The following is a 16562-nucleotide window of genomic DNA, read 5'->3' as shown; positions in this document are numbered from 1 at the left end:
GTCTTCCACCTCAGAATCAAGAATTCCTTGGCAATGACTGGAAAGGAAAGTTTGCCTACCCATTCCGGCAAGACAAACCGACTTAGGACCCGGTCAAACATGGAAGAATTAGATTCGTAAAAGACTTGTTCACAGTAATGGAGTAGTACTACTTCGCCATTTGTGTTAGAGGCAAGCTTGAAGCATATAAGCTGTCATACAATGACAGGAAACATATAACATGGGCTACCTTGACCTTCTATGGAGACTCAAGGAAAAAAATGAAAATAGAAAAGAGATAAGAGTTTATCTGCCTTTTTTTTTTTTTTTTCATCAGAAAGGAGATCTTACTCAACCACATTCCAAGTATAAGGTAAAGGAGACCATTTAATCACATGAAGCATAAAAGCAAGGAGTTGCTAGTCCTCTGACTGTCTAAAATGGTCTAAAAAATATTTGATGTTTTATTCGGTCATTTGTCTAATTATTTGGTTACATAATCCTAAAAAAAAAAAAAATCTATTTGGTTACATATACGAGAGAACTTGATCATGGCTTTTTCTTTTTTTTTCAAAATTTTTTTAATAAATTTGAGAACATGACTAATGTTGATTATGCATTCAAAATGATAGAATCAAAACATGTAAAAGGAGATCCAGATTAGGCAAGTTTAGTCTCTAATAATACTGATCATGAAAAAATTAAATATTCCTTTTACATGTTTGATGTATCTTATTATTGAATAATATTACAGATTAGGCAAGTTTAGTCTCTAATAATAAGGACATTATTCAATGTTTGATGTATCTTATTATTGATAATAAGATACTAAACATTATTCAATTATAAGATAATAAGATAACATTATTCAATGTATCTTATTATTGAGAAAATGTTTTTTGTTTTTATTTTTTATTTTTATTTTCTAAAAAATAGTTTTTATTTTCAATTTTTTGTTTTCTAAAAAATGCATTTGGTAAGAGAAAATAAAAATTATTTTTTAAAAATGTAAAAATAAGAAAATAAATAAAATATTCAATGATATTATTATTAATGTCATCTAATAATAAATATAATATATATTTATTAATTAATGACATAAAATGTGTACAAATATCATAACTTATAAAAACATAACGAAAAAAGTAATTTATATCCTTTGTTTTCATAAGTGAAAAATTTTTTTGTTTTCATATTTCAACCCATTTTTATTTTTTTTTCTAAAATATATTTTCATTTCCAATTACCAAACATGTTTTTACTCATATTTTTTATTTTCTAAGAAAATAAAAACAGAAAATGTTTTTGTTTAACCAAACACTACCTAAATATTTCATTTTTCATCTAAATATTGAATCATGTTTTTTTTTTTTTTTGTTAAATTGTAACAAGATAACCATAGAAAAATTATAAAAAAATAAATTATGAAATTGGTTTGTGATTTTGAAGCACTTATTTACGGTTACATCAAATCCACCTCTAATTTCCCACTTAAGAGACTTGTCTACCCTCTCCCAGGGCAAAAGGAAGTGGAAAAAAAATTGTAAACGGTATGGTAAATTAGTAATGGCGTTATATTTGCTTTACAAATGAATACTGTATTCACTGATCAATGCCAGTTGCCTCACAATCCGTTCAATCGAGAAGTAAGATCAAGAAAAACGTCTTCACCGCAGGGAATTCTGAGACCACCTCCAGGATGATCGTATCCAAACTCTTCTTCTGATAGGCTTAGCTGATCTTGAAATAAAGAGTTGTTCAAGTATGATACTGGTATCACAAATCTCTTCTGCTTTTCTCCCACGTACTTGCCAGAGGAGATGATGCCCGAAGAATTCTTTTAGCATTGATGATTCGTGGCAAACGGAAACCCATGTTTTTTTATGATTAAAATTGTGAAAACTTGGGATTGTTGATGAATGGAATCATAGGATGTATATTTATAGACGAAAGGGAATGATGGGCAATTACTTTGGGGTCTAAATGGGCGACATGGGCTCATAAGGGGTTCACGTGGCGTTGTCTTTCCAACTCATCATCAGGAATTCCAAAGCAAGCCTAGAAGAAGACCTGCCTCACCTGTTCCAGCAAAACAACCGACTCAGGACCCACTCAAATACGGAATGGAAGTTATGGATCGGTGAAAAAACCTGTTCATTTTCCAGGTGTAGTGCTGCTTATTTACATTAATTAGAGGCATGCGTGAGACATGTAACACCTTTCCTTCCTGTTGTTGTGAATACTGAGAACATGTAACATGAACATTGAAATGCCATGCCTGATATTAATTTGTCGAAACTTGAAACACACTTGGAATTCTAAGGAACTCTACAAGAATTTTCATGAAGGTCAAACAAAGTACGGATTATCTTTAAAAAAAAAAAAATCTTGCTTGATAGTACTTCTTAGTTGTTAGACACCCTGGACTCAATTGCACGGCCAAATGAGTAGCCTTGTTTTCTCTTGTAGATATGCTGTTCGATGGCTATCAACACCAGGTAGCTCAGAGGAAGGTGTAGGGGAAAAAAAAGAAAGAATGGAAGAAAAATTAAGGAAACTAAGAATTGGTAGCGTAAATGCCTAATTCAGAAAATCGAAAAAGGAAGAAATTCTCAAATAAGTTATTAGTTATATATCCGGGAAATTTTATCACAGATCAAGCGAACATGAGGTTCAAAATGTTGACTGAAATTTCCAATTTGATGATAATTTTGACTGGAGGCTCAAGGGTAAATTGTAATAACCAACTAATTGAATGAGGTGTGCCAGCGAAAAGGCTTATGGACAAGTGAAGTTCACATGAAGCGATGGTCTACTTCTAGTCTCTTGCATCGTCAGTTCGATAGTTCCAAACCCCTATTTTGACCAAAATCATTTAGACTGAAAAGCCAAGAGGTTCAATGACAGCAAAGAAATAGGAATCAACATTCCTGGAATGAGAAGCTGCCTTTTGGATGGACCCTTAGGCCTTATAAAATATTTCTTTATGGAAATAAGTTCCAATGGACCCTGTTCATGCAAGACCAAACTTTTTCAACCAGAATGACTGACAGTTAAAAGATAAACAATTACTGTATTTGATACCATAAGTGATGACAGACTATATATCCACATTTGTTGTGTAGGTTAGTGTCCTTGTTAAAATGCATTAGTAAGTATCCACCCTGGTTGATTTTGAGTTCAAATTGATTGTTTATTTGTATTGTTACACAACCAACATTAGAAACAAAATTGATGAGAAGAATACGTTGGGTTAAAAATATGTCATTTACTGCACATTGGTTACAAAGAAGAATTAAGTTCGCAAAGAAATGGGATTGCAAAAAACAATCCACCGTTTAAACTTGGTCCTATAAAAAATTGTTATTAATTGTCTGATGAACTAGAGAGTTAATCTCTGCTTGGTTAACCATTTTCATGTCAACTCTCATGAGCTTTGCAGACTGCATGTGAGATCAATGAAAGCTTCTTCGCTGCAGGGAATCGTCAGAGCACCCATAGGATGATTAAATCCATACTCTTCTTCAGCTTGACTCAATAAATTTTGGAAGGACGGATGGTTCAGGAATGAAATTGGGACAATAAATCTCTTCTTTTCATCTTCTCCAACATAAACAGCGAAATGGCCTTTGGGCACCATTGTGGTCTCTGAGGATGAAAGAGTCCGTTTTAGACTCGGCTTAGCATTAACAATTCTTGGCAAGCGGAAACCCATGGTTTTGTGAATTGAGATTGTATTACTAGTACTAGATCGAAGAAAGGTATGTGTAGAACTTGAAAAACTCGGCAAGACTTTTGGCACTGCAGGATGACTATCAATGGAATGTATATTTATAGGAAGTAAACGCTTTATGGTTGGCAATCTCAGGCTGATTGAGTGGTGAAGAGAGAACCCCAATGGAAGATCTTTAAAAACATAGGCTATGAGGAATCACATGGCCTTGCCTCCCAAATGATGATAAAATTTTTGACAAATTTTCGCGCCTTAGTCTATTCCGTTGCATTCTATCATGGCTTAGCATTCAAGGAAACCAACAATGATGGCCCATTTAAAATAAAATATCATTGAATCATGGCCTGAGGATAATAACTCAGTAGATTATATGGATGAAGAATTTTGAAGCAAAATAATATCAATAGCGACTATATATGAGTTCGTTTGCTAGCCCTACATGTCATGGGCTTTTTATTTATTTATTTATTCTTTCTTTTTATCTATGAGTTTCTTGAACAATTTTATACCATTTTGCGCCGGGATTGAATTCCTCAGCTGAATCTATGAGTAATCATTAGACTTGTTTGACCATTTTTGTTATGAGAAAAGAGATCTTACAACCACATTCCAAGCATATGGTAACGGAACAGTACCATTTAATCACATGAAGCATAAAAGCAAGGAGTTGGTAATCCTCTGACACTTATCTCAAAATGGTCTAAAAGCTACTTGATGTTGCATTTAGTCATTTGTCTAATTATTTGGTTACATATACACGAGTTGAGTGAGAAAATTTGAAAAATTTTCTTGAACATGACTAATGTTGATTAAACATAATAACGTTAAAACCAAAAAATGTAGAAGGAATGATATGGAAAGGAGGTCCAGATAAGGCCAAGATTAGATACTGATCAAAGTAGATAAGGGAATTGGTATTTTTTCCCCGAAATTTTCTTACCTAACGCTTGAATTAAATGACTTAGTCCTCTGGTTTGAGATGGCTGTGCCCATCCAGCTGTAAAATAGCTATAGTTGGCCGTGACAGCTCGAATCTTTAATTATATATATATATATATTTAAAATAAAAATTTTTATATATCTTAATTCATTGTCAAAACGACATAAGAAAATCTCTTTTGAGAATTATGAACGAATACCTTTTGAGAACTTTACTAATGCAAAAGAAAACCAGTAGTATGAAGTCATTTAGACCAAGGGAAATCATGTAAATTTAAATTAAAGATAAAACAAGAACAAGTCAACCATAGGAAATTCTGACAAAAAACGAAAATTTCAATCAAACGATGCTTTTCATATTATCATTTTCCATATTGATTGATAAAAGTTACAGTGACCACCATCTCTAATTTTCCATTTAGGGAGGCTTATATCTGCTCCCCAAGGCAAAAATGATGGGGAAAAAAGTGTTTAGATGGTATTAGTGATGTTTGCTTTACAAAATTGTATAGGCTGATTTGTGTTAATTCTCTCACAATCAATTCAAGCGAGAGGTAACATCAAGAAAGACGTCTTCATCGCAGAGAATTCTGAGACCGCCAGTGGGATGATTGTATCCGAATTCTTCTTCCGATAAGCCTAGCAAATCTTGAAATAAAGGCTGGTTCAGGAATGACACCGGTATCACAAACCTCTTCTGGTTTTCTCCAACATAAACTGCAAAGTAGCCCTTGGGAACTTTCTTAGCACTAACAATACGAGGCAAGCGGATAGGCATGGTTTCTTTTTTATGGATGTGTGCCTTTGGAAGGGAAGAATAGAAAGATCTCAAAGAACTTGGAAAGTGAAGTTAAAACAACTTTGGACTTGAGAATGTGAAGATAAGTGTTGCCAATGAACTTATTCTTACTTTTATATATAGATGTAAGGGATACAAGGGAAATGATATTCTATTAAGTGGGGAATGAGAGGTGAAGGAGCAATTGCTGGGGTCCGATCAGTAATGAGAGAGACATGGGTTCAAGAGGGGAATCACATGGTGTTGTCTTCCAACTCATTATCAAGAATTCCTTGGCAATGACTGGAAAGCAGAGTTTCCCTACCCCTTCCGGCAAGACAAACAGACTTAGGACCCACTCAAACATGGAAGAATTAGAGTCGTAAAAGGCTTGTTCACAGTATAAGAGTAGTACCACTTCGCCGTTTCTGTTTAGAGGCAAGCTTGAGACATATAATCTGTCATACAATGACAGGAAAAACATATAACATGGGCTACCTTGACCTTCTATGGAAACTTGAGGAAAAAAAGAAAATAGAAACGAGATAAGAGTTTATCTGTTTTTTTTTATTTTGGTTATGAGAAAGGAGATCTTACTCAACCATATTCCAAGTATATATCGTAAAGGAATACCATATATTTAATCATATGAAGCAGAAAAGCAAGGAGTTGGTAGTCCCCTGACTATCTAAAATGGTCTAAAGTTATTTGATGTTTTACTCAGTCATTTGTCTAATTATTTGGTCACATAATCCTTAAAAAAAAAAATTATTTGGTTACGTAAACGAGAGGACTTGATCATGGCCCTTTTTTTTTTTTTTTTGATTTGGGAACATAACTAATCTTGATCATGCATTCATAATGACAGAATCAAAACATGTAAAAGGAGATCCAGATTAGGCAAGTTTAGTCTCTAAGGCTGCATTTGGATTCAACTGGGAAACCAAAAAGCCAGCTTTGTGATCCAAATGAAATCATGGTGAGGCACGGTTGGAAGAATCTATCGCACCACACATCCAATTCGCCACTGAATCTTTTCGGTCCAGTGAAAAATTATTTCTTCTACCGCAGTTATGTATTTTAATATTATTCATATTTTTTCTTTTTGGCCCTTGAAGATATGGTGTAAGGACCAAAATATTCTTGTCATTTTATCTTTCATTTTTTTGTTCAAAAATTATAAATAATTTTGTCAATTTAGTATAATAAATATATATGTTTTTACAATTGAGTAATTAATTAAAGTAAATAATTACATAAAATACTTTTTAAACATTTTTAGTTAAATAATTTAAATTTTTATTACATATAAATTTTAAACTAATGTTCTTAATGATTATTTTTTATCTTGTTAAAATTCATGTTACTGTCACTATTGCGTTTATATCAAAACATATATTTTTATCATTAATTTTAATTTCACCATTATATTAACTAATCTCATTATTATCATTTTTTTTTTTAATTTCACTGGACTTAAACTCATTGCTTTTCTAAATGGACCCTAATACTATTGATCAATGTGAATAAAGTAACCTATTTTTATTACTTTTTAAAAAAAAATTTAAAGATTAATATATAAATGATCCTTGAATTATATTATTTTTTAAGATTTGGTACTTTAAAAAAAAATTCACGATCAGATACCTTCATTTCTATTTCATCAAGGGCTTTATTCTATACACTAATAAACAAGACCTTATGTAATAGCTTGGGTAATTTAGAGGAATTTTAGTTTTGTTTATTTTGGGTTTTATTGATTTGAACATTATGTTTTGTATCATTTCATCCAAGTAATTTTTTTTTCTCTTTCTTTGGGTTATTGAAATAAAATTTTTTAATTATCCAAAAAATGAAATTACATATTTTTGTTTATTCTTATGGTATCAAAACATTAAACTCGAAGTTGTCATTTAATTTAATTGAAAAAATCCGTTTATGGTATTATCAAGAATTTGAAATTATAATTCATACTTTTATCTTCTAATCTTATTATTGAATTATGGTCTTTTTTTTTTTAAATTGTAACAAGATAGCCATGGAAAAGTTTTTAAAAAAAATTATGAAATTGGATTGTGATTTTGAAACAATTATTTGCAGTTGCATCAAATCCACCTCTAATTTCCCACTTAGGAGACTTGTCTCTGCCCTCTCCCAAGCCAAAAGGAAGTGGAAAAAAATTGTAAACGGTATAGTAAGGGCTTTATATTTGCTTTACAAATTAATACTGTCTTCACTGATCGATGCCAGTTGCCTCATAATCCTTTCAATCGAGAACTAAGATCAAGAAAAACGTCTTCACCGCAGGGAATTCTGAGACCACCTCCAGGATGATCGTATCCAAACTCTTTTTCTGATAGGTTTAGCAGATCTTGAAATAAAGAGTTGTTTAAGTATGATACTGGTATCACAAATCTTTTCTGGTTTTCTCCCAAGTAAACTGCAAAGTAGCCCTTGGGAACATCTGTTGCCAGAGGAGATGATGCGCGAAGAATTCTCTTAGCATTGACAATTCGTGGCAAACGGAAACCCATGGTTTTTTTATGCTTAAGATTGTGAAAACTTGGGATTGCTGATGAAGGGAATCATAGTATGTACATATATAGATGAAAGGGAATGATGGGCAATTACTTTGGGGTCTAAATGGCGACAAGGGCTCATAGGGGGTTCACATGGCGTTGTCTTTCCAAGCCATTATCAGGAATTCCAAAGCAAGCCTAGAAGAAAACCTGGCTCACCTGTTCCAGCAAAACAACCGACTTGGGACCCGCTCAAATATTGAAGGGAAGTTATGAATCAGGGAAGTTATGTTCAGGCGTAGTGCTGCTTATTTGCATTAATTAGAGGCATGTAACACAATTTCTTCGGATTGTTGTGAATACTGAGAACATGTAACATGAATTTGAAACTTGAAACAAGTTTGGAATTCTAAGGAACTCTACAAGAATTTTCGTGAAGGTCAAACAAAGTACGGAATGTCTTTAAAAAGAATCTTGCTTGATGGTACTTCTTAGTTGTTAGACATCCTGGACTCAATTGCACCACCAAATGAGCAGCTTTGTTTTCTCTTGTAGATGTACTGTTCGATCGCGATCAACACCCACTTCGAAAGGACAGTGGAAGGTTTAGGGGAAGAGAAAAGAAAGAATGGAAGAAAAACTAAAACTAAAGAAACTTAGAGTTGGTACCCTAAATGCCTAATTCAGAACAACGAAAAAGGAAGAAATTCTCCTATAAGTTATTAGTTATATATCTGCGAAATTTTATCAGAGATCAACGGGACAAGAGGTTCAAAATGTTAACTGAAATTTCCAATTTGATGATAATTTTGACTGGAGGCTCAAGGGTAAATTGTAATTAACCCACCAATTGAATGAAACGTCCAGCGAAGAGGCTTATGCACAAGTCCATGAAGTTCTCATGAAGCGATGGCCTGCTTGTAGTCTCCTGTATCGTAAGTTCGATTCCAAACCCCGATTTAGACCAAAATCATATAGATCGTAAAGCGATGAGTCCCAATGACAGCAAAGAAATAGGAATCAACATTCCTGGAATGAGAAGCAACCTTTTGGATGGACCCCTTATCCAAAATAGCCCAAAATATTTCTTTACGGAAATAAGTTCCATCCAAAAGCAAACGAACCCTGTTCATGCAAGACCAACCCTTTTCAACCAGAATGACTGACAGGCAAAAAATAAACAATTACTGTATTTGATACTGTAAATGATGACAGATTATATATCCACATTAGCATTATCGCACGTTGTGTAGGTAAGTGTCCTAGTTATAATTCATTAGTTAATATCTGCCCATGGCTGATTTTGAGTTCAAATTGATTGTATATTTGTATTAATACACAGCCACCATTAGAAACAAAATTAATGAGAAGAAAAAGTTGGGTTAAAAAAATGTCATTTACTATATATTGGTTAGAAAGAAGAAATAAGCTCACAAGGGAATGGAATTGCAAAAAACAATCCACCATTTACACTTGCTCCTATATAAAATCGGTATTAATTTTCTGATGAGCTAGAGAGTTAATCTCCTCTTGGTTAACCATTTTCAGGTCAACTCTCATGAACTTTGCAGACTGCAAGTGAGACCAATGAAAGCTTCTTCGCTGCAGGGAATCGTCAGAGCACCCATAGGATGATTAAATCCATACTCTTCTTCAGCTTGACTTGATAAATTTTGGAAGGAAGGATGCTTCAGGAATGAAATTGGGACAATAAATCTCTTCTTTTCATCTTCTCCAACATAAACAGCTAAGTGGCCTTTGGGCACCGTTGTGGTCTCTGAGGATGAAAGAGTCCGTTTTAGACTCGGCTTAGCATTAACAATTCTCAGCAAGCGGAAACCCATGGTTTTGTGAATTGAGATAATTTTACTAGTACTAGATGGAAGAAAGGTATGTGTAGAACTTGAAGAACTCGTCAAGACTTTTGGTACTGCAGGATGACTATCAATGGAATGTATATTTATAGGAAGCAAATGCTTTATGGTTGGCAATCTCAGGCTGATTGAGTGGTGAAGAGAGAACCCCAGTGGAAGATCTTTAAAGACATAGGCTATGAGGAATCACATGGCCTTGCCTCCCAAATGATGATAAAATTTTTGACAAATTTTTGCACCATAGTCTATTCTGTTGCATTCTGCCATGGCTTAGCATTCAATGAAACCAACAATGATGGCCAAATTGAAATACAATAACATTGAATCATGGCCTGTGGATAACAACTTAGTAGATTATATGGATGAAAATTCTTGAAGCAAAATAATATTAGTAGCGACTATAAATGAGCCAAAATTTTTTTTTGTTACTTTTTTCAAATCTATCATGCAATAGATTTTTTTTATCTCCGCTTACACATAATAGAGGCCTGTCAGTGTGGTATTATCCTACATCATAGTATGCTTCTTCCATCTCCCCTTACATATGATGGGAGTCTATTAGTAAGTGGAGGGGCTTAACTTAAATATAAAATTACAAAAAATTAAATATTTATTAGATGTGAGATAACACTACAATAACAAAACCCCATAAAATGTAGGTGGAGATGGAATAAGCTTACTATACGACAGATTTGGAAAGAACAATAAAAGAAGCTCAACTTGAATATAATATTACAAAGAATTAGATATTCATTAGATGTGAGATAATACCACACTAATAGGTCCCCATCACGTATAGGGAGAAATAAAAAAAACTTACTACATGATAGATTTGAAAAAGGCATAAGAAAGAAATTAAATATCCAATTTAAAACTAATTAGTTATAAATTAAGGAAATATAAGAAGTCTACTATGTGATAAATTTGGAAAAGGCAATAGAGTGACAAATTTAAAAAGGACAACAAAAAGAAATCATTGCTATGATACATGTTAAGCATCCAACTTCTAATTTAAAACCAATTGGCCATGGCTCTAATACCATGTTAAAATCTAACTTCTAACTTAAAATTGGCTGTAAGTGGATGAAATAGAAGAAGTCTACTATGTGATAGATTTAGAAAGGGTAATAGAAAGAAATCATCGCCTGATACTATGTTATGCATTCAACTTCCAACTTAAAACTAATTAATTGTAAGTGAAATGGCCCAACTGAATATAAGATTACAGAATATTAAATATTTATTAGATGTGAGAAAATATCATATCAATAATTAGGATAAAAAGCTAGAGCAACTAGTACCACATGATATATGACTACGTTAAAATTAGGTTGAAACAAGTTATCGGTATCCAACTTTTAACTTAAAATCAATTGGCTATAAGTTGAGGAGATGAGAAAAGCTTATTACTAGGCAAATTTGGAAAAAGCAATAGAGTGACAGATTTGAAAAAGACAACAAAAAAAAATCATGGCTCTGATATTATATTAAGCATATAGCTTTTAACTTAAAACCAATTTGCCATCATTCTGATGTCATGTTAAGTATCCAACTTTCAACTTAAAACTGATTGGTTGTAAGTTTTAAGTGAAAAAGATAAAAAACCTACTACATAACAGATTTAGAAAGGGTAATAGAAAGAAATCATAACTTTGATATTACATTAAGCTTCTAATTTTCAACTTAAAATCACTTGATCGTAAGTGAAAAAACTTAATTTGAATATAAAATTATATGATATTATATATTTATTAGATATGAGATGATATCTTATTAACAATTAGGATGAAAGGCCAGAGCAACTAGTACCACTTGTTTAATGACTATGCTAAAATCTAGTTGAAATAAGTTATCAATTCATGTGAGATTGTTTCATTACTTGTACAAGTAAGGAATGGGAAATTCTAGGAACTTGGTTGGTTAAGCCTAGAATTTAAGGGTGTATAGTAAAACCATGAGGCCTTTGGGCATGATAGTAAAAAAATAGTTATTAATTGCATTGTTAAAAGATGCTTAATCTTCTTAGGTCGACCTCATATATTTTGGAAAATTTTTTATAAAGTTGATAATTTTAAATATAATAGTGATATGATTAAAAAAATATAAAAGATAAAATAAAAATAATACAGTATAAAATTTTAGAAAAAATTGTATATGATTTGGCAAAAAGAAAAAAATATATTTTATATTTAATTTGTTGACACGAATTTAATATGATAATTTTTATATTTTACACATATTTAATATAAAAAAGATACAATATGATGTATAAATTATCAGATCTATTTTTTATTTTTTTAAGAAATAAATTAAATTTCCATGTAAATATGGACTCTGTTAATGTATGAAACCTTTTTTTAACCTGGCAGAAAGAAAAAAATAAAAAGCTTCTTAACTTGGAAAATAGATTATGGCAGAAAATATCCACCTTTCCGAATTCAAATTGCAAAGGTACGCATCATAGGTAAAGTGATAAATTATATCACACAGAACCATTAAAAAATATAAAATTCATAAAAAGAACGAGTCAATTTCATTTATATATTGGTTACAAAAAATAACTAAGTTCACAAGGGCATAGAATAGCAGAAAATAAATCCTCCATAAACGCTCGCTTCATTACAATAAAATTGGTAGGTGTCAGTTGAGCTAAAAATCAGTCAATCTCTGCTTGGTTAGCCATTTTCAAATCATTTCTTCTCATGAGCTTTGCAAATTGCAAGTAAGATCAATGAAAGCTTCTTCGTTACAAGGGATTGTCAAAGCACCCATAGGATGATTGAACCCGAACTCTTTTTCAGCTTGACTCAACAAATTTTTGAAGGAAGGATGCTTCAGGATTGAAATTGGGACAACAAATCTCTTCTTTTCAGCTTCTCCAACATAAACAGCAAAGTGGCCTTTTGGCACCACTGTGGTCTCCGAAGACGAAAGAGTCCGTTTTAGACTCGACCTAGCATTAACAATTCTAGGCAAGTGGAAACCCATGGTTTTTGTGAATTGAGATTGTTTTACAAGTAGTAGAAGTGGAACTTTGAGAACTAGCTTGGAAAGGCTTTGGCACTGGGTGGCTGGCTATCCATTAGAATTTGTGTTTACAGAGAGCAAACAATGCGTTATGGTCAGCAGTCGCAGGCCAAATAAGCGGTGAAGAGAGAATGCTATAGAGACAAATGTTGGGAGGAATCACATGGCCTTGCATCCTAACAAATAAAAACATTTTGATAAACTTTGGTGGTATCTTAGTCTATTCTGTTGCAATCTATCAGGCTCACCATTCAATGAAACCAACAATACTGGCCCATTTGAAAAACTATATCATTGAATTATGGCTAGATGATAATGACTTTACTTTGCAGGTCATACGGATGAAATATTAAGAGCATAATAATCGAAATAATCATATCCACTAGCTAACTATGAGATGGTATGCTAGCCCTACATGTTTGCTCACGATAATGGGATCGAAGACAAGAGCAGCTTGTACTGCTTGTTCTATGACTGTTGAACGCAGAATGAAATAAGTTACCAGTCCATGTGACATTGTTTAGTGACTTGAACAAATGAGGATCGGGTGATCTTTGCAAACTTTGGTGGGTGAGCCTTGATTTTATTGGATGATAGGTTGAACAAGAACTAAACCAACCCAGTAATGATGCTATGCCAATTGTCTAGAATCACAAAATCTAGACAGCAGAGATCTACGGATTAGACAAAGAAATCTTTAATTTTAAGTATACTACTCTCATGCCATCTGCCAATGCCCCTTTCATATAATGAAAACTAATGGGTAAGTAAGAAAATCCGAAACAGAGAGAAATGATTGACCACGGGCAAATGAAAATAGTTAAGAGGCAGAGTGATGACCTATGTAAGGTATAAATTCTATAACCTGATTAATCCCTTACCATCTGGTTGAAGTTTAATAGATATGAACTGCACCTATTTTCTTACACATTTCTGTAGCTATAATAATAATAATATGCAAAATCATGGTGATTTCTAGGATACATGCAAACCATGGAAAAGAAGGTAAGAGAGATGAGAAAATTCTTTGTACCGGAAATAGAGATCAGAATTTACATTATATCTGTTACTGTGGTAAAGCTTACATGTGAAAGAACAAACACAATAATCTAAATTTGTATTACTAAAACAATTTGGATTAGGTCAATGGGGTTTGGTTGTAAAATGAATTCTATTGAGTCAGGTCTGGTCATTCATAGATACATTTTCCATGTCATAGGGACTTTTACAAATTGCAAGTGATGTAGAGGAAGACTTCTTCACTACATAGGATAGTGAAACCACCAGTAGGATGATTAAACCCTAACTTTTCTTCATCTTGACCAAGCAAGCTCTGAAATGAAGGATGCTTCAAGTACGAGATTGGAACAACAAATCTCTTCTTTTGAGTCTCTCCAGCATAGACAGCGAAATGGCCTCTAGGCATGTCAGGGTCTCTGGGGACAAAAGAATGCTCCATACAAGCTTCTTAGCTTTAACAATCCTAAGCATACGGAGAGCCATGAATTAATTAATTTGCAACTCTTTAAAGTTTGTTGGATCTTGAGATGAATGTACAAAGTTTGGAAAACAGGTTAAAAGATTTTGATGATGGAAATCCTTGAAATAGGTGCATTTCTATTCTAAAGTTTCTTTGACCGGTAAATGGCAGTGGATTGAGTGTCAACAGACGACCCACTTTAAACGGGTCTGTTTAAGGACATATAACATGATGAGTCACATGGATTTGCCTTCCACTAGCTATATATTGGTAAGATTTTGATAGATTTGCTAAAAAACTTTTGCAATCATGAATTATCATGGCCTACCAATCAATAGAAAAAAATTATGGTGGTCCAGCTGAAATTCTTATGGATGTATCATGGACTTTATGATTACAATTAAAAATGCATGTCCTAAAGATGCATGTCCAACATACCAGTTGGGTGAAAGAAAACTGCCATAGACTATAATATGCAGATATAACCAATCACTATTTTGCTAAAGTGGCATGTCAATGTAGAATGTACGTGTGTTATCTGATCGTAATGCACATTGGGTGCAAATCAGATGGATAGAACACTAACCAGTAGACATCAACATTCAGATCAAGTAGCTGATTTTTCATCAGTAGTACCGATCAAACAAAAATATATAATAGCCTTCAGCACCATATGTAAAAGTCCTGGGACCTTACTGATTAGACTCACAAACAAATTATTATCAGCTCATGTGAAGTTGTTTCATGACCTGTACAAGTGACGAGTTGGTGAACATTATAGCCTTTGGGGCCTAAATAAAAAAGGGGTGATAGGTTGAATGGAAACATTGAGCCAACCCGGTTTATGGCAGCTCCGATATGCTGCCATTTCTAGTCCCAAATTGATGAGAACTGCCGAACCTTACAAGTCATGGCTTTGGTAGAGCCTCTTTTAGAAGTGTCTGCATATTTCAGTGGTTAGGTCTAACATTTTAGTTGATAGACACATGTGGCTTTCACAAGTAGTGACATATTTGGTGGCTGGAAATGGTTTAAAAAAGAGAACTACTGATTATTGACTCAATATGACCATTAGACTTGCAAAACTGCAGATTCACTAAAAGAGTAATTCAATTTGTATGAAAATATTGGTAGGGCATTATGTTGGAGCACACAAAACCATGTGAACTCCCAAATTATGATGTAGGATGAACAATGTCATTGTGGTTTAGTGCATTCTTTTGAATCCAATGTATCTCTACTCTTCTTTACTATTTGGTAAATATGACATTGACAATCAAAGACCATAAAAATCTTCCGACCAGCTCTTACAATGTTTTCTGTCTTAAATTTCTATGTTTTCTTGTACTTTTGGGGATTTGTCTTAAGCATAACAATCTCTTGTTATGTTTCACAGAAAATGAGAATCTAGTATTGGTTCTTACATGAACCAAGAACCGTACCTGCTGGGATCCACCAAGGAACTTACTGCTGTCATCCACTGCATTGCCTTTCCTGTGGCACAAATGAGTTCACCGTCAATATTGCCGCTAACCTACAAACCTCAAAAGAGTATGACAAAAACATCAAAATCAATCTCCTCTAATTTGGTGCAGGCAAGAGTTAAACAGTTACTTGAATATTTTGGTTATGTAAAGAGAAACAGAATTTTGTGGAACTAATAAATTGCAATTTAAATGTTCTTTCTATATTGCATAATTTTTATCTACAGTATATTTAATTTACTGCTTCTTTAGTTGTAACAGAGTTCTAATGGAAACTTTGATTTTATTCCTCCCTGTTGGTTAACTTTAGGCATTATAAAGAAAAAGCAGAATTAGGAACTTTCCAAAGCAACCCGTTGTTGGGAATCATCTTATATTTCCCAACAATAACAGTTTAAAATGGGCATTGATGCTTACACTTAACCTTGATGCATACATTTGACATAGACCATTCATTCACATTAAATATTTAACGGTATAAGGATGACGTTGATGCATATATTTGACATAGAACAAACATTGAACATGCAAAGATCTAATACGTGAATATATGCAATTGACATGTCAACAAGATATTTTAGACGCTAATCAGATCATCCAACAGAAAAAACCTGATTAAATTAATCAACCATAAAATCATCTTGTCATGTTATGTTATAGTCCCAAACAATTGGTTTTGCAGCCCAAACTTATATATATTATCCTTAAACACAGAAGTGAAAATAGGTTAATGCTACTTGTGTCAGTGC

General features: G+C 33.1%; 4 protein-coding genes and 3 pseudogenes across 4 annotated transcripts; all 7 read right to left on the bottom strand.

The window, feature by feature from the left end:
* Positions 1–1603: 1603 nt before the first annotated feature.
* Positions 1604–2187, bottom strand: LOC111308016 (auxin-induced protein 15A-like; annotated as a pseudogene).
* Positions 2188–2953: 766 nt separating this feature from the next.
* Positions 2954–3989, bottom strand: LOC111308795 (auxin-responsive protein SAUR21-like). Its single transcript, XM_022907393.2, has one exon. The coding sequence runs from the start codon at positions 3692–3694 to the stop codon at positions 3407–3409; it is 288 nt and encodes a 95-aa protein (XP_022763128.2). The 5' UTR covers positions 3695–3989; the 3' UTR covers positions 2954–3406.
* Positions 3990–4911: 922 nt separating this feature from the next.
* LOC111308799 (auxin-induced protein 15A-like) lies at positions 4912–5555 on the bottom strand. Its single transcript, XM_022907395.2, has one exon. It carries the CDS (start codon positions 5427–5429, stop codon positions 5190–5192), a length of 240 nt encoding a protein of 79 aa, XP_022763130.1. The 5' UTR covers positions 5430–5555; the 3' UTR covers positions 4912–5189.
* A 2023-nt stretch (positions 5556–7578) lies between these two features.
* Positions 7579–8476, bottom strand: LOC111308797 (auxin-induced protein 15A-like). The gene has a single exon (XM_089745676.1). The coding sequence runs from the start codon at positions 7961–7963 to the stop codon at positions 7685–7687; it is 279 nt and encodes a 92-aa protein (XP_089601802.1). The 5' UTR covers positions 7964–8476; the 3' UTR covers positions 7579–7684.
* Positions 8477–9220: 744 nt separating this feature from the next.
* LOC111308794 (auxin-responsive protein SAUR21-like) lies at positions 9221–9900 on the bottom strand. The gene has a single exon (XM_022907392.2). It carries the CDS (start codon positions 9790–9792, stop codon positions 9505–9507), a length of 288 nt encoding a protein of 95 aa, XP_022763127.2. The 5' UTR covers positions 9793–9900; the 3' UTR covers positions 9221–9504.
* A 2454-nt stretch (positions 9901–12354) lies between these two features.
* Positions 12355–13494, bottom strand: LOC111308793 (auxin-responsive protein SAUR21 pseudogene; annotated as a pseudogene).
* Positions 13495–13822: 328 nt separating this feature from the next.
* On the bottom strand, positions 13823–14352 carry LOC149519879 (auxin-responsive protein SAUR21-like; annotated as a pseudogene).
* Between the last annotated feature and the right edge of the window lie 2210 nt (positions 14353–16562).

Source organism: Durio zibethinus, chromosome 2 (assembly GCF_047325235.1).
Source record: "Durio zibethinus cultivar Kanyao isolate XHJ-2024 chromosome 2, ASM4732523v1, whole genome shotgun sequence".
NCBI lineage: Eukaryota > Viridiplantae > Streptophyta > Magnoliopsida > Malvales > Malvaceae > Durio > Durio zibethinus.
This window is presented reverse-complemented; position numbering and strand designations above follow the sequence as displayed.

Bases quoted from the DNA above. Each gene is read 5' to 3' on its own strand.
- LOC111308795 (XM_022907393.2), bottom strand. From the start codon at position 3,694: ATGGGTTTCCGCTTGCCAAGAATTGTTAATGCTAAGCCGAGTCTAAAA.
- LOC111308799 (XM_022907395.2), bottom strand. From the start codon at position 5,429: ATGCCTATCCGCTTGCCTCGTATTGTTAGTGCTAAGAAAGTTCCCAAG.
- LOC111308794 (XM_022907392.2), bottom strand. From the start codon at position 9,792: ATGGGTTTCCGCTTGCTGAGAATTGTTAATGCTAAGCCGAGTCTAAAA.
- LOC111308797 (XM_089745676.1), bottom strand. From the start codon at position 7,963: ATGGGTTTCCGTTTGCCACGAATTGTCAATGCTAAGAGAATTCTTCGC.